We start from the raw sequence: 24,869 nt of genomic DNA, 5'->3' as shown, positions 1-24,869 counted from the left end.
TTATCTTTTGCAAAGGAATTACTTTGTTGAATTCCTCCTCCTAATCATGCTTTTCAGTAAATGAACTATTGGTAGATTTCTGAGGAGGTTGCAAAATAAAAATTTATGCAAAGTATGTATCTAAGGCAGTGTCTGGTGGTGTGCATATGTTGCTAGTTTATGCAATTTACCATCCATTGACATGTAAAACTCTATAGTGTCTATTTTATGGTTCATTATCTGCAGATCCATTAAGGTTGTTGCTATTACATGCTACGAATGGCTTCCTCTGGCTGGCTCTTAACAGGACCCAAGGACCTGACTAGAGTTGGTCATAACCCAGAATGTCCATTCCACTGTTTGGGAAAGAAAAGTTTTGTTTCTGTTTCATTTTTTTTTTTGTATATATTAAAAAAACCTATTCAGATATTTTGAAATTTCTGTCAGTAGGGAAGTTGACAAAGTTTTTCCATTGGAGGAAACCTCCCCTATATTAAATGGTTGTGGTTACATTTTTCATATGTTAAATGAAGCCAATTCCCCTGACTTGCAGACCCAAACTAGCTTCACTCTCCCTCCTTCACTTTCATTATCCACTGTCCCTATAACAATTCCCCTCCTATTTCTCTGACCACTTGATTTCTTCATACTCTCATGTCAACTGCCCCATGCCTTGTGTCTCTTAAAAGACAGGGATTGTATTTACTCAATGCTTTTTCAAAAGCTGAGTAATTTTTTGGTGCTGTTAACATAAGTACTAACAAATGAAGAAGCAAGCAGATGGCAAGAAGCATCTGAGCCTTTTGCACCTTGTGGAAAACAAAAAAGCACATTCTGTTGGGAAGAACAGCTCAGCTTGGAGATAACATTTATTTTTGGCTTTGTTGTAAAAACAATTATAGAAAAAAAAGAGTTCACCTATATGTTTTCCCACCTGAATTCACATTCCAACTCCCCATCTCACCTCAGAACAACAATCAGCTGAAGACATAGGAACATAAACTGAGAAGCAACACAAAAATCTAATTTTACTATGTGAACATCCTTAAAAATAAAGGGGGGAAAAAACTGGAGAAAAAGCACAAGTCAAAGATTTTCTACCTAGAAAGTTCTTCCAAACAGATACCAACTGCAGGCATCAGTAGCCACTTCTGGCATCATCTATATTCTATGTACAGCCACCATCAGGCATCCAATTACAACAACGTTGCCCCTGACTTGTTTACAGCAGGATTCCAGTAGCATAGACAGTATGTGGAGAAGTCATCTATTAGATCAAAATGCTGTTCCCTTCTCCATGTCCCCCTTTCCCAGCTTTTCCATGGAAAATATACCTGTTTACTTTAAAAAACAACAAAAACAAAGAAACAAAAAACTCCCTCAACTACTGTGTATAATGCAGATTCATTTTTTTAAGATTGTCCCAACAGTTGACTGTGGCACGTTTAGGAATGGTTTGCAGGTATATGAGCATGGTATAATGAAGGCCTTCTCCACAGTGAGGGCCACTAGGTGCTACTAAAAATGTAAATAACAACCACCATGATATTTGACAGCTCTGCTTTTGGATTTCAGGCCTTTCAACTCCAGGAGTGCGACCGTATCACCATCCTCCGGAACTCCCTATGGGTTCACTGTAACCAATTCTCCATGCAGAGTGTGAAGGATGATGAGGTACAGGTTTTTCCCAAAGAGAAAAATGTGTCCTTTAAAGTCATAATCCCATTTTATCCCTCTTCATGCTCACTGAATGCCTCCAGCAACTTTGCTGTTGCCTGGTTATGATTCTGGCCATCACAACACACTCAGCCAAGGCAAGAAACCACAAGCCAGCTTTACCTCCCCACTGAATTTAAAAGGAATAGTTGATCCTGCATGGACTCAAGAGATTCCAAAGCAAGCTCAGTGACAGCAACTCCCATCCCTTCTCCTTAATCTCCAGGGTCATGACTCCAATCACCAGGTTAACTTTAAACACAAATGTACTAATTGTATGGTCATCCCCTGTATAGTGGGAGAAAAATGACTAATTTTATTTTAATAATACAAATCTTTGCAGGTACGTGACCTGTCAAACCCTACTTTTAATGGAATTCCATCCAGGCATTCTCCGTTCAGATCAGTCAAACTACTGAAGATCTCTCAAAACCCAAGGAAATGTTTACAGATGCCTTTGGAAACAACAGCCCCTGAAAGATTTTAATCAATTCATTGAGTTTAAAGTCAGATGGGATCATGTAGTTTGAGCTCCTAACACTGGACATAAAATTTAATCAAGTTACCTTTCTATTTAGTCACACAACTATTGAGGCTCAAGTACATGTTCCAGAAAGGCAACTAGTTTTGGTCTGAAGACATCAAGAGACAGAAACACTACCACTTTTCTTGGTAGTCCGTTTCAAGGGTGAATCACTTTCAGTATTAAAACTGTGTGTTTATTTCCAAGTCAAATTTCTTTGGCTTTAACTTCCAGCTACTGGCTCTTGTTACACATTGCTCTACTAAATTAAATAGCTATTATTAAATTACCAGCTTGTAAAGCTGTTGCCTGGACTTCTATATCAAGATGTTGTTTGCAGCAGAAATAAATAGCTGTGTAACATGCAAATACTTTCCAAGTGGACAGTCTTCTTTTAAGGAGGAGAAAGAGAGATCAGGAGAGGATTCCACCTTAGAAGTTTGTCACACTAAAGGCCAGAACTTAAAACCCTTGTTCTCTGTTTTGTAGCTGTATGAAGAGGTTCGGCTTAGCTTGGAAAACTGTACTGTAGAATCAGACACGAACTGCTTTATTAAGAATAAAATGACAGGAACAGAGCCACCAGGTAATTATTACCAATGATCTTTTTCAACTAGGTAACTATTACTGTACATGTAGTCTGCATAACAGAAATTCTAACTAAATTATCCCCATTTTAGAGGGGGAAGAACACTGACCTCACAGGGAGCCCTCAGCAGCTTAAATAGTTGGTATTTGTAGAAAACTGAACTGTAGCTAGATGACATGCCGGATCTCTGGTTGCAAGGGATTTTATTTATTTTTATGTAAAATGTAAACTTCAGGAAGCATGTGGGCAGCATTGAGAGGGTCTAGAGGAGGGCCATTCACATGGTCAGGGGGCAGCAGGGCAGGCCCTATGAGGAGAGGCTACAGGACCTGAACCTGTTCAGTCTCCACAAGAGAAGGCTGAGAGGGGAACTGGTGGCCATCTATAAACTTACCAGGGAGGCCCTGTGGGGAATGGGAGAGTTCCTGTTCCCCTGAGCACCACCAGGAGTAACTAGGAATAACGGCCATAAATTGATTGAGAGTAGGTTTAGGCTCGATATCAGGAGGCACTACTTCACAGTCAGGGTGACTAGGATCTGGAACCAACTTCCAAGGGAAGTGATGCTCGCTCCTACCCTGGGGGTCTTCAAAAGGAGGCTAGATAATCACCTAGCCCGGGTCATTTGACCCCGGCATTCTTTCCTGCCCATGGCAGGGGGTCAGACTTGATGATCTGCTTATGTCCCTTCCAACCCTACCTACTATGAAACTATGTCTGGCTTTGTAGGAATTCAGAATGAAACCTATTTTTTTTTAACTGTAAATTAAAAAAAAACAAACAAAAGACAACAATATGGGTTCCAGAAATACTGAAACAATGTCTCTGTAAAACAAGATATGCTTCCAGGAACTCCAGCAGCTCCTGACTGTGACTGATTCTTCTCAATATCAGTTTCCAGGGTCTGCTGTTCTGGGGCAGCTCTGCCATAAGGATTGCCCCATGATGGGGACCACTATGCTTTCAGACTACTGGGACAACCAGTTTCCCTGGCTACCAATCCTGGCAATCTGTCCAGGGACTTCTGGGGTCCTGGCTCCACAGAAGGGAGTCTAGAATATCTGAACTGGGGCTGCCAGGCTCCTGGGCCCGCACGCAAATTGAATGGCAGGGAGGCTGTGGAACCAGGACCCTGGGGGCTCCGTCTCCCTAGTGATGCATCCAAAAGCCAGGTCTCTCTCTCTCTCTCTATAAGAAACTGAGGAAAATTTGTCAACCCAAGATGGTTTTTGAAAATCATTTTTGGTTTGATGAATTGGCATTTTCTGATTAAACTGTTTCATCAAAAGATATCTGACCAGCTCTGACTAGTACCATCTTTTGCCTCCAAACACATTGGCATGCTTTACTCATAAAGAGAACCCAAAAACAGATATGATCCCAATGCTTATGGGAACTCAGTCAATGTTCATTTAAGTCAAAAGGTCATGAAAAGTCTCACATAGAGATTTCCTATGCCTGATGAAGGGTGGCTGCATCTGGAAGCTTGCTAAGAACTTTTTTCCAACTACTCAGTTGGTCTAATAAAAGATACCACTTCTACTCAAAGCATCTTGCCTGCCTATGTTCTTAGTAGGGCTGTGCGAAGCTTCAGTCCCTGATTCGATTTGGCAGAGATTCAGCCCAACTTGGTGGCTGAATCTCTGAATCTGAATTGAATCAAAGGACCCTTGAATCTCTCCGAATCAAATCGGAACCCTCCAAATCGATTCAGAGATCTTTGGAAAGATTCGGAGATTTGGACATAGAGACAGCTTTAAATGTTTTTTCTACATACCTCTAGGTAGCAGGGGCTCGTGAGTGCTGCAATGCTGGGGCGCATGCAGTGTCCCACAGGAGCGCGCAGGTGGGGGGCTCCCCAGCACGCTGGGCAGCAGACCTGGAAGTGGACTAGAAGCACTTCTGGTCCACTTCCGGGTTCACCAGTGAGCATGTGGAGGGCCCCCCCTGCACTTGTGGGACGCCCCATCCACCCCAGCATCACAGCATTCACAAGCTGTGCTAGTACCTCGAGGTATGTAGAAAAAACATTTAAAGCTGTCTCTATGTCCAAATCACTGATTCTCTGAATCAGCATTGAATCTTCAGATCTGGATTCGGATGAATCGAATCAGGGACAGTGATCCAAATCAACGAATCAAATCACTGTCCCCAATTCAAGCCAAATCCAAATCCCACACTTGCTTTGCAGATGTACACTCCCAAAACACACCCCACTATTTCTTCTTCCCCAAATCTCTCCCTTGGGCATCTTGGCATTTATTATATAGGAGAGCCAGAGATAATCTCATGTGAGAGACAAGTACTTCTTTGTTGTCAGGTAATGCACTCTTCCTTCTTCCAAGTAAATTCTAAGTGCATGTGGGTACTGGAAGCAGAGTCTTGCAAACTGACATTTTACAAGGGTAACAGAAGGACATCTTTACCATGGACAGGAAATCCCAAAATTTCCATGAGCATGATTTTCAAATGTGCTGAACACCCACCACACCAAATAACTACTGTGGGATCCACAAGTGCTATGCATGTCTGAGGAAAAATTATGAGGTTGAGACCATTTATTTTTAAAGTTTGACTTTAAAACAGCCCCAATTCTGAGCTTGACTGGCAGCATAGTGGACAGCGAAAAACAGCAATACTTCTGTATTTGAGAAGAGGGAATGAATGAGTGAATAAATGAAATGAACGAATGAATGAAAATAAATATAAACTCTGTTTGGGAAGTAAGAGTTAGGAGACTATCACTATACAGGCATAGACTAGGCAAGGCCAACATCATAACACCTGGGGATAAGGCCAAAATAAATAAGTAATCAAAATCCCCAAATGTATACAGAATTTCTGAATGTCTGTCAAAATTAATCATTTGAAAAACCCAATAGAGCTGAATAAACACTGGCCTCCAGATAGAGGATGGTCATTCTTTTCTTCTAAAAGCCCTATAGGATAACTAATGTGACACAGTTATTATGAAGTTAGCTGATTTCTGGGTTAGAATTTAAACATAACTTAAAATGGTGCTGACCACTGTTTGGCATTGCCTGTGCTTGCAGTGAAACTGCATCAGCTCAGCTGCAAATATTACTGGCACCTACTCTTAGCAAACAGTAGTTTTCCTATTCTAGATGGGCTCCAAGGACTCTGGAGGCTGCACCTAGGCATTAAACAGGAGACTGGATTTCTATTAACTGCTCTTGTTCTAGGTGTCTCCAACTACTGTATTATAAGGGAAAAAAATAATTGCAGGCCAGGGCGAGGAAAAGAATGATTGCATTCTGCTTGTCTACATGGTTGATTTTTATTTTATCTCCTAGCACTGTCCCCCTCCTCTTTCTTACATTGCTCTCCCTCCTCCCTTGTCTTTTATATTCTAAATTCTCTTTCCTTCTTATACTCTGCTTTCTGCATATCCTTTCACAGCATCTGATGAAGTGAGCTTCAGCCCAAGAAAGTTTGTCCTCTCTCTCTATACATATAATCTTATTTAGTCTATAAAGATGCATATCTACCCTGCCTTCTGACTGACTACCTCTCTGATTTTTATTGTGCTATTGCAGGTCCAATAGGATATGAAAATTATTATGACAGAGAACCTCCTAAAGGCAGCCCAACCCAGTCTTGTGGGATGATTAAAAAGTGAGTACCAAGGGTGGACCCTTGCAGATAGGGTTACATGAATTTTAGAGCAAATCAGAATCTTACAAGTAATGAAACTTTTGTGGTGAAAAGAATATGCACCACACACACACCAACAAACATGAACAAAGGAATTAAAAGTACAGGAGAATTAATAATTCAATTTGGTGTTTCTAGGAGGCAGGGAAAAGGACTACATTTAGAAGAATCTCCCTGGTCAGCAAATATTTCAAATTTAAAAACTGCCTGAGTCAAACTGCCCATTGGGGCACACCAGCTCCTATAGTCCATGGCTGTACAAGGAAATGATGTGCCAGCTACCTCCGACTCCCCAGCCTGAACAACCAGATATTCCTTTACAGCTGAGAAGAGTCTTCAGCATGAGTCTAGAGTGGGGCTCAAACTTATAGCTCTAGAGCTGTTGCCTTAACTGCTCAGTCACTATATCCGATTTATTTTGTGAGAGAATTGTGGCCAAGAATAAAACTTATGTGGGGACAGGGGGAGGCCAGATAAATCTTCAGCAATAACTTCTGTCCTAAACCTCAGTGCAGCACCATGCCAAACATCACAAATAATATAAGGCCTGATCTACACGTATAAACATTTACTGGTATAATCCTGTTGGTTAGGGGGTCTTTTTCTCTATATTGAAATAGGCACCCCAGTAAAAGAAGTAGTGTGGATATACTTACACTGGTGTAAATGTATTATTTCAGTATAGCTTATTCCTGGCTACTATACTGGCATAAACACTCACATACCACTATGAAGTGTCATTCATACTACAGTATAAGCTGTACTGCTTTTACTGTAACATTTGAGTCTTTCTATTAATCTGTGAGACTACCAAAAGCTATACAAGGCCCTGTTGGTTAGCAAGCCTGATAAATTGGAGAAGTTATACAGAGTACTTTGGTATATATTCAACAAGGAGAAATGCAAAGTGCTGCACCTAGGAAAGAAAAATGTCCAGCACACCTACAGCCTAGGAAATGACCTGCTGGGTGGCACGGAAGTGGAAAGGGATCTTGGAGTCCTAGTGGACTCCAAGATGAACATGAGCCGGCAGTGTGATGAAGCCATCAAAAAAGCCAATGGCACTTTATCGTGCATCAGCAGATGCATGACGAATAGGTCCAAGGAGGTGATACTTCCCCTCTATCGGGCGCTGGTCAGACCGCAGTTGGAGTACTGCGTGCAATTCTGGGCGCCACACTTCAAGAAGGATACGGATAGCCTGGAGAGGGTCCAGAGAAGGGCCATTCATATGGTTAAGGGCCTGCAGACCAAGCCCTACGAGGAGAGACTAGAGAAACTGGACCTTTTCAGCCTCCGCAAGAGAAGGTTGAGAGGCGACCTTGTGGCTGCCTATAAGTTCATCACGGGGGCACAGAAGGGAATTGGTGAGTATTTATTCACCAAGGCGCCCCCGGGGGTTACAAGAAACAATGGCCACAAGCTAGCAGAGAGCAGATTTAGACTGGACATTAGGAAGAACTTCTTCACAGTTCGAGTGGCCAAGGTCTGGAACGGGCTCCCAAGGGAGGTGGTGCTCTCCCCTACCCTGGGGGTCTTCAAGAGGAGGTTAGATGAGTATCTAGCTGGGGTCATCTAGACCCAGCACTCTTTCCTGCTTATGCAGGGGGTCGGACTCGATGATCTATTGAGGTCCCTTCTGATCCTAACATCTATGAATCTATATTAGATGTAATTTCTAACTGAAAGTTAATGATTTCTAATACTGAATATCTTACAAATGAAAGTTGCATTTTGATTCAAACCACCAGATGCATGCCCAGTAACTTTGTACTGGTATAGATGGGGAAAGAGGGGGGCCAAACTTTCAAGTGAGGACTCACTTTGAGTGCTTCAATTTCTGATCATTTGGGAAGCTCAGTTTTCCGAAAATGCTGAGCACTGACCATATGAAAATCAGGGCTTTACAATATCCAAGTCAGGCAGTGAAAGAAATTACTAGTTTTTTTCTAAATTCTTGACCCAGATTCCCAGCTTGGTTGGTTTCTCCCGGTCCTTAGGCCAGCTGTGCTGCTGAACACATCCAAGGAGGAAAGTCAATAGTCTGATGTACCTTAACGAATTGTGATAATCAGTATTCCAGAATGAAGCATTTTTAATGTTCAGTTGCATCAGCACTTCTTATTTTTTTAAAACAAAACGCAACCACTCAAATTAACTAATGAACAGACCTATCAAGTATATACAATGGGATGGTGGGTACTTTGCCTTATGTGCCTTTAGATTTTCAACTGTTCATAAAGCAAAACTTTCGTAAAAATAATAACAACAGATCTAGTTTATACACTATTTAGTGACTGGCAAATTTCAACAGATTTGATATATAACTTGGTTTGGGGAACTTTTAACAAAAATAGAGGTATCTAGTGCTCTACCAGTGTAAAAAACTAGTTGCAGACCACACACACACACACATACACTGGTGGGTGAATATAACAACCAGAATTGCAGTAGATGTGGGGAAGATTAAGTTACTCAGGGATGTGAGGAGTATACTTAATATCTTTACCTTCTGTCATTGGCTTCTTTTGGCTCTACAGATTCTCTGGATTATTGCATGGAAATAGCAAAAACACCAGTGAACCCATCATTCCCACAGCCCCGCCTCTTGGTATGTTTTTTCCCCCTCAAATTTAACTTTAAAAGTATATCTGTTTAATGTCATATCAGTTCAAATCAAACATGGAAATGTTTGTTGTTTGGAGTGTAACAGGACAGTCCACGTGTTAGCTATCTAACAAGCTAGTGTCAGTAAGGAACGTATGTTCTGAGTCAGATCTTGGGGTCTAGCGACTGCAGTTTTTCCTACAGGATATGCAGCATCGTGCAAAACATGCGTGAATTTTTATCAAGACTTCTGTTGGCCCAACCTGGCACTTCTGTAAATATAAGCATCCATTCTTCTCCAGTATTATTTTTCCATACCAAATCCCATGTCACCTATGTGATTCTTTCATTAGAGGGTGCTGCCGCACAGTATTTTGACAACGCAGGTAATAATGGCTTGTGGCATTTGTATTGGCTTGATTTAAAACAAGACAAGGGCGTTTCACCTGCACGTCTCCTCTCAGGAACAAACTGATTCCGAGCAGCTTAAACAACGTACCTAAACCAGTTTCCTTTCTTGCGCCTACCTGTCCATTTGGCCACCCAGACACTGAATACATGTCTCTCTGTAGGGCCTCATGTTTGACCCCAGCCTGCGGAAAATTTTCAAGGCTATCAATGCAAGTTAGATCTGTAAGGCACCAAGTGATTTCTATTTTCATGAATTTCAGTCACATTTCTCTGAATACAACTTGAATGGAAGCCAAAGGTATTCAGTTTCTCACAAAGCCAAGTCCCTAGTGCCTGTGCAACAGCACATTAAAAAGTGAACTGTTTCTGCCACACACTGTACATATTTATATTAAAGCCCAGGCCTCCTCAAAGGGCTCAGTGTCTGCGACAACCCCCTGCGTCTGAGCTTGGCATGGAAACCTCTTGGCTCCCCCCACACCTTTCCATCTATAACAGTTGTCTCTCTCCCTCTCATCGTAAGAGTTCAAACCCAACCCCAAAAGCCACCTTGGGTTTCTTCACAATCTGGGGCTCATTAGCCCTTGGCTCTTCCCTTTCTGCAGGGGTGGGGTGGTTAAGGGAAGCCAGGTCTACCCTGTTGTCTGTGTATCAGCTCAGGGCCTCTGTGTTAACAGTTATGGTCTGCTGTTTTGATCCCTTTCTGCCTGCTTGAACCAGATCCTACCTTCCCTGCTTATCAGCCTCTCGCACCACATTACTCCTCCTTCATTTCTCCAAGCCTGCAGCAAGGCAGCCTCCTCTTGTGGCCTCATTCTGCCTGGGCTGCAGTATTTTTTTAGCAACTGTTTTGAGCCAGCTCCTTAGTTAGAGCTGAGAAAGTGATTAACCCCTTCATTAACCCTTTCTGAATTGTTGCTGTGTGCTCTCCACATGGTTTGCTACATGCTCCCATCTCAGTTCCTCTTCTGCTCATAGCTGCTGTGCCAGCTGGCATGGGGTGAATAACGCAAGGTAAAATTCTAGCAAAAATAAGGCAGCTTGCCATTCACACCAGTTAGCAGGTTAAAGCAAAGAGTACCAGGTAGTTTAGAACGTACCCTAATTTATTACCTTCTATGGAGATTACAAACTGCCCTTTTCTACAGCAACATTTTACCTCAAGTCTTCCTTCACTGTGCAGTTAACCCAACCTCTAACCTGGATTTTAGCTAAATCTGCACTTTGTCATCAATACAGAAAAACCTCTGACTTGGGTTTGGAGGTGTTTTAAGCCTGAGGATAGAGATAAGAACCCAGACTCTGCTCTGGCTATAATCTATATTCTTTGCAATGAAGAAACAGGCTGAATCACCTGCGTTCGGATAGTCCTCTAAAGCCTTTTCACAATTCCCCACAAGTTCTCCCACAAATGACAAGGACAGACTCCTTGAGATGGCCAGCACAAAGAACCGAGGGGTACGAATCCCCTGCCCCACTCTGCAACACGCAAGGGCAAGAGCAAGAGCAGAAACAGCTAAATGAGCTGCGCTTTGCAGCAACTAACTGCAGGAAAAACATAAACGTGCTTATATTTAAATACACACATTTATTTCTTCAGAGAAACAAGCCCTTCAAAAAAATGGAACAACAATTCTGTTTTATTGATGAGGTTCCCCCAATAAAGCTACCCCATGAAAAGTCCTCAGCGTACATTTACATTCAAGAAAACCTCATTAAAATACATTGTTTATTAAATTACTGTCAATAGCAGCACATGCTCAGTAATGGAAACCAACTCTGAAGCTGATTAAGAACAGCCAACACTGAGCATGGCTATAAAACAGATAGCTTATATTGGGCAAACATACCAATAGAAACCTTTTTTTTAATTTACAAAATTGTATTAAACACACACTTATCATCTTACACATACAAAGCTTCACATATTAAGCATCCTTGTTTTACCAAGACTTCATATTGCAAAAACAACTACATATCAAAAACATACAACTACATTAAACCCTGAAGCAACATACATCTACTTCCCACAAAAAACAAGCCCTTATAGAAGTCTGTTTCTTCTTATAGAAACCTATGAAAAAACTGTTAGCTCAGTAACCACCTGAAACTCTCTGCCCTTCCCATCAGTCATCTCTGTTGGTTTGGTTAAACAAGTGTGTCCAGTCCTTTTTCCTCCACTTCTCTGCCTCTTCCTCTCTGATATCTTCCTTGTCCCAATTCATGTAATATTTCAGTTCACACAGCACCAGCTCAGGCACACAATTTCAGTGAAAGCCAATCCCTTAAATACCCAGAGCTTTCTTACTTTCTATAAAGTAGTTTGAACACATGCTAATAAAGTCCTTAATAACATTTCCTCTGGTCCGTTTGGTATGAGCCCAAATAGTAGTACCATCTCCTGCGCTAACGACAGGTTTATTTTGGTGACACTCAGAAAGGACAGACCCTTTCCCACACCCGCTTTTGCATATGTGCACTCCCAAAACACACCCCACTATTTCTTCTTCCCCAAATCTCTCCCTTAGGCATCTTGATGAGCTCGTCAAGCCCTATCTGTGTTGCACCTCTCTCGCTGGTAACATATTTCTTACAACCATCCATGCTAGGTCAGCATGTTCCCCTTTTAATTGTTTACCTACCACTGCTTTCCACATCTTCTTTGCTTGTCTTTCTGTGAAGTTTCCTACTGGCATCATCCTCTCTCTCCCCTTACCACTTTCATCAATTTCTTCTGATCCTTCAGGACCTCCAGTCCTACCTTCCCTATTTTATACCTCTGTATACCTTGCATCCTCATATAGCGAATTGGCAGTTGCCACACCCATGGACTCTTCAAAGAGGTCTGATATACTCCCCATTTCCTCAAAATTGCAACTGTGTGAAATTGGGTGATACATGCTACTTTCCCATCTCCTTCCATTACCGCTTTACGTATCACACTTACATATTTCATGAAGATGAACAATCCCAAACTCAGTAGCTCCCATCCCCTTCCCCTCGCCCCATCTTTCTTGCTTTGTATAGTTCAGCTCTAGCCAAACTTTCTCTTTTGGCATTCCAGAAGAACACATATTTCCTTCTGTACTTCTGCTGTATTCCCACCCATGTGGTGGCAGATAATTCCCATATATAGAATAACTGGCAGTAGCACAACCTTAACTACCGCCACTTTTCCAGCAAAGGACAGCGTCCTTCTGGAGCATAACCAAAGTATTTGCCGCATCCCTGCTGTCACCTTTTCCCATGCTACATTATCTTTCTCCTCAGCATCCATCAAGATCCCTAGCAGTTTGATTTAATAGAATCATAGAAAATTAGGGTTGGAAGGGACCTTAGGACAGGGTGGGCAATTATTTTGGTCAGAGGGCCGCTTACTGAGTTTTGGCAAGCCATTGAGGGCCGCACGACAGGCAGCCCAGGGCAGATTAATATTAATTTTCTAAAATTTTACAGGCCCTGCAGGCCAGATAGAATGGCCTGGCAGGCTGCATCCTGCCCCTGGGCTGCCTTTTGCCTACCCCTGCCTTAGGAGGTTATTTAGTTCAACCCCCTGCTCAAAGTAGGACCAGCCCCAATTAGATCATCCCACCCAAGGCTTTGTTGAGCTGGGCTTGATGGGGAATATATCAGACCTCCTGCCACCACTGCCATTGTTTTGGGCTTTGGGTTTTCCGCCTGAACTCCTGCCAACCTGACACTCTGCCCTGAAGGCACTGGATCAGGCTTTCTGCTGATCACACAATCTTAGCCAAAAGGCCGAGATGCTGATAGGAACCTGCCACAAGGATAGGTTAGTACAGCCCATCTGAATAAGATGTATAATAGTGCCCCTCAATGCCAACCTTTTCAAGTCACTGTGGGCATGTCTCTACGAAACATTTATTGCACGTTGACTAATTAACTGCACAGTAAACATCTAGGCATCTAAACATGCACCCCTATCAGGGCACACAAAACTAACAAACTCCTCAGCAGGGTAGTACTTATAAAATAAATAGCCTTATTGCAGGGTAGTACTTGCTACTTGTACTACATGGCATACATTTCAACTTCCTCTTTACTGGCACAGCTGAGCTGCACTTTTCACTCTCATCTCCAGTGATTCCTGTTTCTTTACCATCCTTAAATGTCTGGCAGACATCACCAAATGTGGCCCAAACAGTCCACCCAGAATCCCTCTGTTACCCCCCTCTGATTAGCATAGGCCCTCCATGAGGTGGAGCTGGACCAGATTGCCCTTTGCCTCATCTGCATATACATTTTTAGAGGATCCCAGGACTCATTACAAAAACACCAAGGTTCCAGCCATGAGGGGGACTAATTAGCATATGGTCCTTTGTGTGAGTATCTGGAATACACACACACATACTGAGCAGTGCTAGCCATGGGGTCACCGTGGCTTGAAATGCTGTTGACTCTGCTGGTACCCTTTTGGCTTTGGATTAATATAATGTATAGTTTGTACTATATACAAGTAGGTATAAAAGTGCTGCTTGAAGGTGTGTTTATGGAGTACCTATGTTAAAAGGTGAAATGCATCAATCCTAGACTAGTTTATGGGTACCTATGGACTTGTGCCTATAAATTATCACATCAGTGTTTTCAAATATACTTCTCACTTTCTGGTGCCCAGGAATAGCAGAGTGTGACATTTGGGGTGGGAGGGGGATAAAGTTGTGGAGGTAGAAGGCAAAGGGGCCATTTAACCCCCTCCCTCCAAGATTTATTATCCCCGTTGTGGCAGTAGGAAGGGGACAAATCAAAGCCAACTTCCAACAGTTCACTTCTATACCTGGAAAATTATAACAAATTTATGAATTTTCCATATGTAGAATTTAATTACTGGGGGTTGTCTTCTACTCAGAGCCCTCAGTAGCTGAAGAATCATAGCCATTTTTTCTCATACCCATCAGAGAGCTCATGTCATTCCTTGGAAGAGGAATGCCTTAAACCCACCAGGATTTACTGTGGGAAAGTTTACAAAGGTTCTTGTCTGCTTTATTATCCCCCCGGTGCACAGAAGATTTACACGAGCAACCCCTTCATCCCCCAGCAGGAAGAGGGCCCTTGCAGACATAGGAAAAGAAGCTACAAGAAACAAAGCCAGGAATAAGTTATTTTACATAGCCAGGGCTAAACTAATATTCTAAAAGCTGTGTACAAACTCCTAAAGCTATGACATGTATTTTGTGAATACATTCATCTTAACAATTGTGACATGTTTCTAAAAATTCTGTATCTTTATTGTACCTTTGCTTATAGGGCTTGTGTTTTTAGTTGATATCACTGATTTCAGCAAGAGCAAAGTTAAGTGAATGCTTTGTGCCTTTAAAATCTCCACACCTTAAGTTCTGTGCACAGAGTACCCCAGTAGGAGATTCTGGTCTGAGGACAAATTTTTCATTTAGTGCTGCAGGATCAAATCCTTTTGGACTTCTCCTTAGGTCTGATCTACAGCTATGCTAGTTATACTGTATTGGATTTCTTTTTCTTTATTTTTACCAACATACTATACTCAACTAGCATAGGTTTTAGTATAGGCATTCTTGTATTGATACAGCTGCCTCTGCACTAAGAGAATGTTGCTGGTTAGCTACATAATTATAGCTATAGCTATAGTCCTAAAACCCAGACAGTGTAGATAAAGCCAAAGTGTCACTTTCTCAGTGGAGCATTTATACTTGTTGCAACAACACTGAATGAATGTTTTCTTGTCATCAGTTATGACAGTTTGGATTAGATCAACATCATTCAGAAAGGTCAAGTTAGTAACAGATTACTATCATGGCACTATATAAATTATTACCAAAGATCACAGAACTTTTCCCTCAATGCATTACATTTTAGGTGGTAACTTTATTTTTCCCTTTGGAAAGTCATTGATCCACCAAAAGTCTGCACCTATAGTAACACATACATCAAACATGTATTATGACATTTCTTTACAAGTCTGAGGACCGTGTTTTAGGAGGTAAAATATTTTCTTAACACTTGTTAGAAGCTAGTTTCTGAGTGTTCTAGGAACCTACCAAGTGCATTGTCATCTCATCAGTTGCAACAGTTGTGCATAATTTTACTTAGAGAGGTCATGGCAGCTTTCCCAGGCACACGTGTCCTTGTGCCTACAGAAGAGAGAGACCCTTGTGTTTGTGAAGCCTTGCATTTAGAAGGGGCTGACTCTTTGTATTTATTTTTAGCAGAGAAAACAGATGGGGTCTATGCATCCATTAATGTGGGTGAACACGCAGCAGCCACATCATCACAGAACTACAGAGTGCTCTATGACTACACAGCCCAGGTAATCAAAGGTTTAAGAACAAATGCATCATAATGCACTGGGGCTTAAAATAATGCTGTTGACCGAAAGATCTTAAAAACACTTGAAACATTAATTCTCAACAGCCACTGGAACTAGGTATTATCTCCATTTTATAGAGGATTTTAGAGATGGGGAAAACAGATGCATGCACAGTTATTTGATCAAGTTCATCCAGCTAGTTGGTGACAGCCAAGAGTCTTGACTATCAGTTCATGGCACAGGCCACCCCAACTAGTTTCTTTTAAGGGACAGGGGAGACTTATTCACACAGAAGCCTTTTACATTTAAAATGATGGGAAAATACCTGGGTGTAAGATAAGGCCCAATGAAAGCTTTAGAGAAGTAATTTAAGGACATCATGTCTCAGGATCTGCTATTGCAGACTTCTTCCCTCATAGGGAGTTCAGTTGAAGACAACAGATCTCTCTATACATATTCATATAAGATTCAGGCCAAAAACCTTTTGATAGGAGTTTAGCTCAGGAAGAGATGGAAAATACTGCATCAAGCTGGTATCACAGAGGAAGTTTAGGCTATAGGATCATAAGAAAGGAGGGCTGGAAGGGACCTCACATAGTCAATCTAGCCCAGCTCCCTGCTCAAGGCAGAATCATCCCTGGCCAAACTGTCCCAGCCAAATGTCCGGCCAACCTGCTTTTGAAAACTTCCAAAGATGGAGGATTCCACAATTTCTAGAGGTAGAGAGGTAGCCTGTTCCAGTGCTTTACTACCCCCGTAGTCAGAAAGTTCCTTCTAATCTCCAACCTGAATTTCCCCTGCTGCAGTTTGAGGCTATTGTTCCTAGTCCTGTCTCTGGCAATCAGGGAAAGCCCCTGTCCATCGGCTTTGTAATCACCAGGGATCCTGGTTTTCTCTCATAACTCCCCCTCAATTTTTGGATTAAAAACAGTAACCCAAAATTCACATTTTCCATGATTAAAATAGATATCAGGAAAAACTTCACGGTAAGGGTGGCCAAAATTTGGAATCGGGTTCCAAAGGAGGTAGTGCTCTCCCTACCTTGGGGGTCTTTAAGAGAAGGCTGGATAGGCATCTGGTTGGGGTCATCTGACCCCAGCACTCTTCCTGCCTAGGCAGGGGGTCGGACTTGATGATATGTTGAGGTCCCTTCTGACCCTAACATCTATGAATCTATGAAACACTATTATATATATCATGGAAAATGTGGATTTGGGGTTCCTTTTTTAAATTTGAAAATTGGGGATTTTTTTTAAAATTAGAGAAAACCAGAATCCCTGGTAATCACCCTTCAGGTACTTGAAGACCTTATTAAATCCCCTCCCCCTCTATTTCCTCACTCCCCACCCCCAAAAGTTTTCTCTTCTCCAGACTAAATAATTCTAGGATACAAGAACATACATATTCTAACTGGAATCCTGATAGGGCAGTGGAACCAATACTAACTGAGAAGGAGCACAAGATTCTTATGTACCTCTGTACCCAGCCTTAGTGAGGCTGCAGCTGGAGTACTACATCTAATTCTGGGCTCCACAATTCAGAAAGGATGTGGAGAAGCTTGAGAGAGTCCAAAGGAGAGCCACACATGATCAGAGGGCAAGAGAACGGGCCTTATGAAGAGAGGCTGAGAGCCATGGGACTGTTTAGCCTGGAGAAACATAGGCTCAGGGGTGACTTGGTGGCAGCCTATAAGTACATAAGGGGTATGCATCAGGATCGGGGCAAACACTTGTTCACCAGTGCACCCCAAACGAAGACAAGGATCAACGGTCACAAACTCCTGCAAGACCGTTTTAGGCTGGACATAAGGAAAAACTTCTTTACTGTCCGAGTCACCAAGGCTTGGAATAGACTAAACCCAGAGGTGGTGCAGGCACCTACTCTGGACACTTTCAGAAACATTTGGATGCCTATCTTGCTTGGATTCTTTGACCCTAGCTGACTTCCCGCCCCTTGGGCAGGGGGCTGGACCCAATGATCTTATGTGGTCCCTTCCAGCCCTAATGTCTATGAAATCTTATAGACACCCAGCTCCCCATTTTACAGCTTTTCTTAAAACAGCATTAGTTCTAGCTCATGATCATATACTGTGGCAAGCAGGATACTGTGGCTAGGGACAGACATTCAAAAAACCTGAACCTGAATTGATTAAATCTTTGCAGGTTAGTTTAACTTGGCTAGGCTGAATTGGTTTGTAACTGCACAGAGATCCAAGAAATGCAGGCACGTGCCTGCAATGGCTCAGGCCAGAAGCTGGGGGGCACTACAGCAGCCCTCCCTTCCCTTCCATAGTGCTGAGGGGGCTGTGGCCAGGCCCTGGCAGGACACTGATTAGGGAGGGGTTTCCCCCCACTCCTGACCAGCCCAGCAGGGAATTGATAACACAGCATTCATCACCCTTAACTTGGTGTTTATCACCCCATTAAGAAAACAACAGAGGGACATTACTAGCTATCTGTTGATTCTGCCTTTGTCCCATCTGCCACAGCACAGACTGTAGCGAGCATGTGGTCTGCTAGCTAATGCTGAGAGGTGTCTGTGTAAGGCAGAGGGGACGGGGATCCCTGCTTAATGGAGCAGGGGGAAGCCAAGCAGATACTTGCAGTCTCTGCCAAGTTCTAGCCACAGAGCAGAGGGGAAGGGCCAGCTCTGCTGTGGAGCAGAGAGCCCCGCCCAGCTCAGAGAGCATGCCAGGATGCTGGAGGAGTCTGGTTTCACTTAAACGAGCAAGGGGTCTGGGACAAGCATTGCATAAACCGGTTTGACCCAAAACAGGTAAGTCTGATAGACATTCAACCAGGTTTATCTCAAACCAGTTTCATCTATTTTCAAACTGGTTTATGTGCACTGAACATCTGTTCTGTTACAGGTTTAAACCAGTTTCTGATCACTTAAACCAGTTTATGTGTAATGTGTGTCCCTAGCCCGGACGACACTGACTCAACACCAATTCAGAAAGAATGGCATCCTTTCTGCACCACTTAGATTTTCCTTGGAGGTCTCCCATGCAAGTACTGACCCATTCTGACCCTACTTTACAAGTGAAATTTTCCAAGGGAAAATGACTGTAGATCATATTTACAAAATCCACTCCATCTTCAAATCAAATAATATGCCAAAACTTTCAATCTAATCTGAACGCTGTACTTCTTCTCTTCCACCAAACACCTGTGGAGTCCTTCTTCAAACACAGATTGATGCAATGTTTTAAGTTCTACCCAATAGCAAGGAAGACACAACCCCTATGTCACGAAGGGGTTTTAAAATATGTCACAGTGATTTTATGTTCATAACTATTGCTAGGCTCCAGACTCCTGACCTGACATCTGCCTCAGCTATGATTTGTGTGCAAGTTCTAGCACATGCAGTACAACTATTTGTATCCATTTTTCACCTAAATACCCACCTGAGGCTTTTATTCCTTTTTAATGGGGCTGAAACAATGAGAGATGTAGTTTTCTCATGCTATAGCAGTTCATGCATGATGGAAATACCAAGAATTTGTATAATTTAGTTCCATTAAATGGGTCCACAAGGAGAAAAATCCACAACAAAAAATAACAAACACCACACACAAATGTTGAGCTATTTCAACCCATGGAAGTCCTTACCTGCGTGTGCATAGCCCTAGCTCACATTTTCCCTTATCACCACCTGCTGATTGCTCCTCCCAAGTGCCAGTCCCAGCAAATGTCCCCAGGGGAAAATGTCATGGAGCTTGGGATGTCTTGTTCACCGAACCTCAAGACAGTGGTGAGGATGTGTGTTGCTCTTCAATTAGTGTATTATTCCCTTCCTGGTATCAAACATAATTAGGTTTGATATCATTAATGAAGTCATAGTCCAGACAGTATAGTATACAACTGCTTTAGTGAATTAGCCTAAAACCACCCACCTTTCAATCTGTAGTTTTCAAAGTGCTTTATAAGTAAGGCAAATAACATTTGCTTCACCTTATCCAGTTTATTAACTTCCAGAATTCCAAGCAGAGCAAGAGCTAAAGGCGTAAGCCATTAATGTTCCTAAACAGAAAACACAGAAGAAAAGGAATCATTATACTGGTTAAGACTCAACATCAATTTTTATGTAATATGTTCTCTAGGACAGTGGCCAGATGCTACAAGGAAAGTTGTAAGAAATTCCTCATTTCTCTACTGTAGACTAATCTTGTCCCTCGTGGTTTCATCTTAATTCTCAGTGGTCAAAGAATAGTTTATGCCCTGTTGATAATTTCTTAATTAGCATTAGCTGTGGGGCTTGTGTTCTCCATACAAATGTCCAGTCCTTTTTTATGGCTTGCTAAACTTTTGGCCTCAGCAACATAATGGGCAAAGAGATCTGCAGTTTAATTGCAAGCTGTGCAAAAATATTCCCTTGTATTGGTTTTGAACATCACTGAATGCCCTTGGGTTTGTTTTAAGAGACAAGGAAAACCACCTTGAAAACAGGCCACCTAAAGAATGCTTCCTCAGAGGCAAACGCTGGTCAGATTCTAAGGCCCAGCAATGTTGGGTTATGCCAGCAGAGTTGAAGAGGAGTTTTCTTTGCAGCACAGGAGATTCAGCTGCTTTTTAATGACAGTATTTTTACTCATTTGCTTTAGGGCTTGCATAGGCTCAGTTTACTGTGCATCCTCATTCATGACATTTTCCCCAAGGCAGATTATTACATTCCTTTCATGAAGGTGGAAGAGCCCTAACCTAGGATCAGATTTACAAGTGTGACACACTTAAGATTCTTCCCACTAGTAAAAGAAGCTTTATCTTCAGTTCCCATTAATTTTGAGGTCTCTCCCCCTCCCCTAACTCTCTCTCAAGCAATATATTCAGATTTAACTGACACATTTACTATATCCTATGTTATTACTGTTTATATTTTATGGCACTTGAGTACCAAGATGCTTGCCTTTTCCTACACAAAATAGGGCAGCCCCACTGAATGAACTGCTAGCCAGACTGACTATTATTCCAATTTCCTTGGGGAGGGGAGGAGGGGAACAGGGGAGTCATTTCAGGAATAATAATTACACAGACATTTATTTACCAATGCTCAATACCAGGGACCATGCAGGAAACTTAAGAAATCTGTGCTGAGTTGGCATCAGTGGATGTAGTAATTTTATATCCCTTGGAGATTAAGCCTTGTACTGTTTGTAGGCTACAAAGAAGCATGGTTGGTTGGTTGCTTGTTCAGGATGCGATTGCAGTTAGATCCCTTCTGGCAAAAGATATTCTTATGAAACAAGGTATAGTCAGAGCCAGAGAAGAATAGAGGGTGTTTGTAGTTTTGTTCTGTGGAGATCTTCAGGAGATGGGAGAAAGTCAATGGCCTTACTATGACCAGACAATCTCTCACTGTCTGATGTTTCAGTTCATTATCAGTGTGCCATTTATCAGGATACACCTAAGGGGACAACTGAATGACAAGACCACTAGAATTAGGATAACAAAACAACACAACATAAACAATGTATAGGAGAGTCCCAGTACTGATGCTAACCATATCTCCACTCTCCCGATTGTGTCTCCTTTTAGAACACTGATGAACTGGATATCAATGAAGGAGACATCATAGCAGTCATTGAAGAAGGCGAGGATGGCTGGTGGACAGCAGAGAGGAATGGTCAACAAGGATTTGTGCCAGGGTCCTACCTTGAAAAGCTTTGATGAAAAGCTGCACTTGTTTCAAGGCTCTAGTTTAAAGATACCTTATTACTCAAAATACTGGACATGGCCAGCCATGACTGACCAGGAGGAGCCCATGACTTCTAAAATCATCATTTGGGGGCTAACAAAATGACATTTTTTCTACATCTTTCCCTCCACACTGAAGTAGTTTTTTCCCAGAGAGGCAAGAGGGGGTTCTTTTTTTCACAAAGTTCTCTCCTCTCTTCCCTCCTTCTCCCTCACTGCCACTGTGACTTACCTATCAACATTTTACATTGAACAGAGTACTTCAATGTTAGAAGCATGGAGGAGAGAAAAGGGGAAGAATCTACTTAACTGCACTAAAAGATTACTTTCAAGAGTAGAAAATGAGGACCATTCCTCTGTAATTTTGTGCCACCCCGATTAGGTTTTTTAATCACTTCCATGGCCTTTTCTACCAAATAGCAATTTTCTTCTTCAATGGTGTAAGCAACTTTGACATCCTTGCTGACAGTATGCCATTTGGGGGGCAGATACATGTATTTTAGTGGTTTGAATAAAGACAGCTTTGTCATACCTAGGTCTTGGCTGTACAACGCAAAATGGAGGTTCATCCAATAGGCACAAAGGGACAAGGATGGAGACTCCTTAGTTATTCTGAACTTATTTATTCTTTACCCATAATTATCATGAAAGAGAACTGATAGAACTGATAGAAAATCATAAACCCAAGATGTAGCTCCAAAAACCATTCTGACATGAAGAAAATATATGCCCTTACCAATCATCACCAACTCCTCCTATGATTTGTTAAACCCCAAGTCTTCCACAACCCCAGCTTTGCATTGGATCCAAAAGCAATGAGGTGATATTAGATAACTGAGACCGAGCGTGGCCTTTGCTCTCTTTGATGGATTGTGTCAGACCTTATCAGTTCTTTCATGCACCTTATAGACTAATTGAATCAAAGATGCATTAGCTTTGTGAGCAACAGCTTACCCTGTCAGATGCCACTTATGAAGTGAGCTGTTGCTCACAAAAGCTTATTCATCTCTGATTCAGCAAGTCTGTATCAGTGAGTTTCAACCAGGGTGCTGTGGCACCCTGGGATATCTTGGGATCCTTTCAAAGGTGCTGCAGTATGCTGCACAATGTTAGCATTGTTAGGTGGGCAACCATGATTCAAAAGATAAACCCATAATTTTCACATTGCAAACCCTAGTGTTAAAAACATTCTGACCTATTTTGATCTTTCTGAGTTCTTTGCAACAGAAGAATTGCTCTTTTTTATTATAGAAAAATAATAGAGTGAAAGCTAAGAGCAGGCATTTGCAGAGGGGTGTGTCAAGTTTAAAACGGTTGAGAATCACTGGTTTATATGGTGCATCCCTCACCCTACCTTCTGCCTAGGACAGCTCTCTTTCATCGTCTTCCATGTTTAAAAATAAAATACGTGAAGCCTTTCACTGTAGCAGCACCACCCAAAATAGCTGAGCTCTAATTTGAAGCTGTCAATCACATCCTAGACTCCCAAGCAACTGGCACATATAAAACTAATCCCCCATCCCATCTTCCAGCCTGCCTGATCTTCTCTTTCTCCCTTTCAAGATCTGACCTCCTCAAAAATCTCTGAGATCCTTGTCATAGATCTGTCCTGGTTCCTTTTACCTCCCCCACATTGCATTCTCACATTAACAAAGCTCTCTTAAGCAAATCTGAGCATTTTGCATGCAAAAGCTTGACTTCTCCACAGGTCAGAGCATTTCTAGTCTCTCAGGTGACTGGTATTTGGGAATCCTTCTCAAAAAATCATAGTATTTACCCAACAGACCATATGATCTCCCTTTAGCATTTAGAGACAACAAAACCCTTCAGGGATTTGCTTAAAGAAAACTATTTACTGGGGACAGAATGAACTTACTATTTTCCAAAATCTCAGATTTAAACTGAAGCAAACCCACAGTTAAGAAGCTCAAATGATCACTAGAAATGGATAAAGTGAGGAGACACATTCAGCTTGGAGTCAAGATCTTAAAGCCAAAAAGAAATCTATATGAAAATGCAACAACAATCACTGGGACTGTTTCACAAACTCATCAGGGGAGATCAACAGCAAGTAGGCAGAGCCCTTTTCTCCCCAGCACCACCTGGGGTGATGAGGAACAATGGTAATAAGCTGATGGAGAATAGGTTTAGGTTGGAGATGAGGAGGCAATATTTTACAGTTAGGGTGGCCAAAATCTGGAACCAACTTCCCAGGGAAGTGGTCCTCGCCCCTACCTTGGGCAAATTCAAGAGGAGGTTGGACGATTACCTGTCTGGGGTCTTGTGAACCCAGCATCCACTCCTGCCTGTGGCAGGAGGTCAGGCTAGATGATCTGTTCAGGTCCCTCCTGACCCTAGCTACTATGAAACTATGAAACAAATGAATCAGCACCCACCCATAACAGCTTTTAATCCATCTCTTTGGTCGGAAACTAAGTACCACAGCCCCCCATCCTTTGGAGTGTTCATTCAATATGAACTCTCTCACCTCCACCAGTTGTCACTCTTACGACTTCCCTGCCAGAATTTCTATCCACTTCTAATCCTGGCCTGCAGCATACATAGAAGTACCTGGCATAGGCTAATGTCTCACATAAAGAAGGTAACAGAAGTTGCAGAGAGGGATGGCTTCCCAGTGCTGGTCAAAAAGCAAGGCAGAGAATAAGCAGCTCTGTGGGGCCCAGGCTGTCTTTGTTTTGCTTGAGTATACTGTACATGGAGCTAATACTGGATTTGGGCTCCTAGGCACTAATCATAATGTAAGCAGTAATAATGATGTGCTCTGTGCAGGCTGATGGTGCCAGGAGGATATTTCTCTGGCTATGTTTCAATTTTATAGCTATGGAATTGTGGGTTCCAGTAGGCCATGGCACTGTATGCCAGCTGTCTGAATTACTTATTATGTAGCTAATCAAACACCTGTAATCACCTTGAAACAAAAACTAAAGTATAGAAAATTCAGATATTTGCCTCCTTTAACAGTGAACCCATTAAAACAGAATTGCAGTGAATACATACATACATACATACATACTGGCAGACATTTTGCAAGTGATTGTAATAAAAAAGAATATTTCCTTCAAGACCTTGTGTGATTTATAAATATGTAATACAAAGATACTCCATTAAGACTACATCTATCTCTGGGTTTCATACCAAATACTGGAACATTACTTCCAGCTACTATGTCCTGCAGTAGGTGAGCTGTTATCTGTATTTTCTGATTATATGTCTCAGCTGACAGCCCCTCTTATAGGCTGCCTGCTACCGAAACCTCATAAAATCATTTTACACTGTCACTTGGTTGTGAAAACTTGCTCATCCCTACCAGTTTTTCCCCAATTAAGTGAAATAAATTATATGCAGAAGGCTTTA

The 24,869-nt window shown here is 42.1% G+C and overlaps 1 protein-coding gene across 2 annotated transcripts in view; it reads left to right on the top strand.

Moving 5' to 3' along the window:
• Positions 1–24,869, top strand: part of PSTPIP1 (proline-serine-threonine phosphatase interacting protein 1) — a 95,025-nt gene extending 70,156 nt beyond the window's left edge. The window contains exons 10-15 of one of the 2 annotated variants that reach the window (XM_059714755.1): positions 1,555–1,653; positions 2,708–2,804; positions 6,365–6,443; positions 9,023–9,093; positions 15,704–15,801; positions 21,336–24,869. In XM_059714755.1, the coding sequence (XP_059570738.1) occupies positions 1,555–1,653; positions 2,708–2,804; positions 6,365–6,443; positions 9,023–9,093; positions 15,704–15,801; positions 21,336–21,467 (576 nt within the window). In that variant the 3' untranslated portion in view covers positions 21,468–24,869. Of the gene's footprint in view, positions 1–1,554; positions 1,654–2,707; positions 2,805–6,364; positions 6,444–9,022; positions 9,094–15,700; positions 15,802–21,335 lie in introns of both variants that reach the window. The other variant, XM_006272404.4, reaches the window with a different exon arrangement.

This window comes from Alligator mississippiensis, chromosome 11 (assembly GCF_030867095.1).
Source record: "Alligator mississippiensis isolate rAllMis1 chromosome 11, rAllMis1, whole genome shotgun sequence".
Lineage (NCBI taxonomy): Eukaryota > Metazoa > Chordata > Crocodylia > Alligatoridae > Alligator > Alligator mississippiensis.
This window is presented reverse-complemented; position numbering and strand designations above follow the sequence as displayed.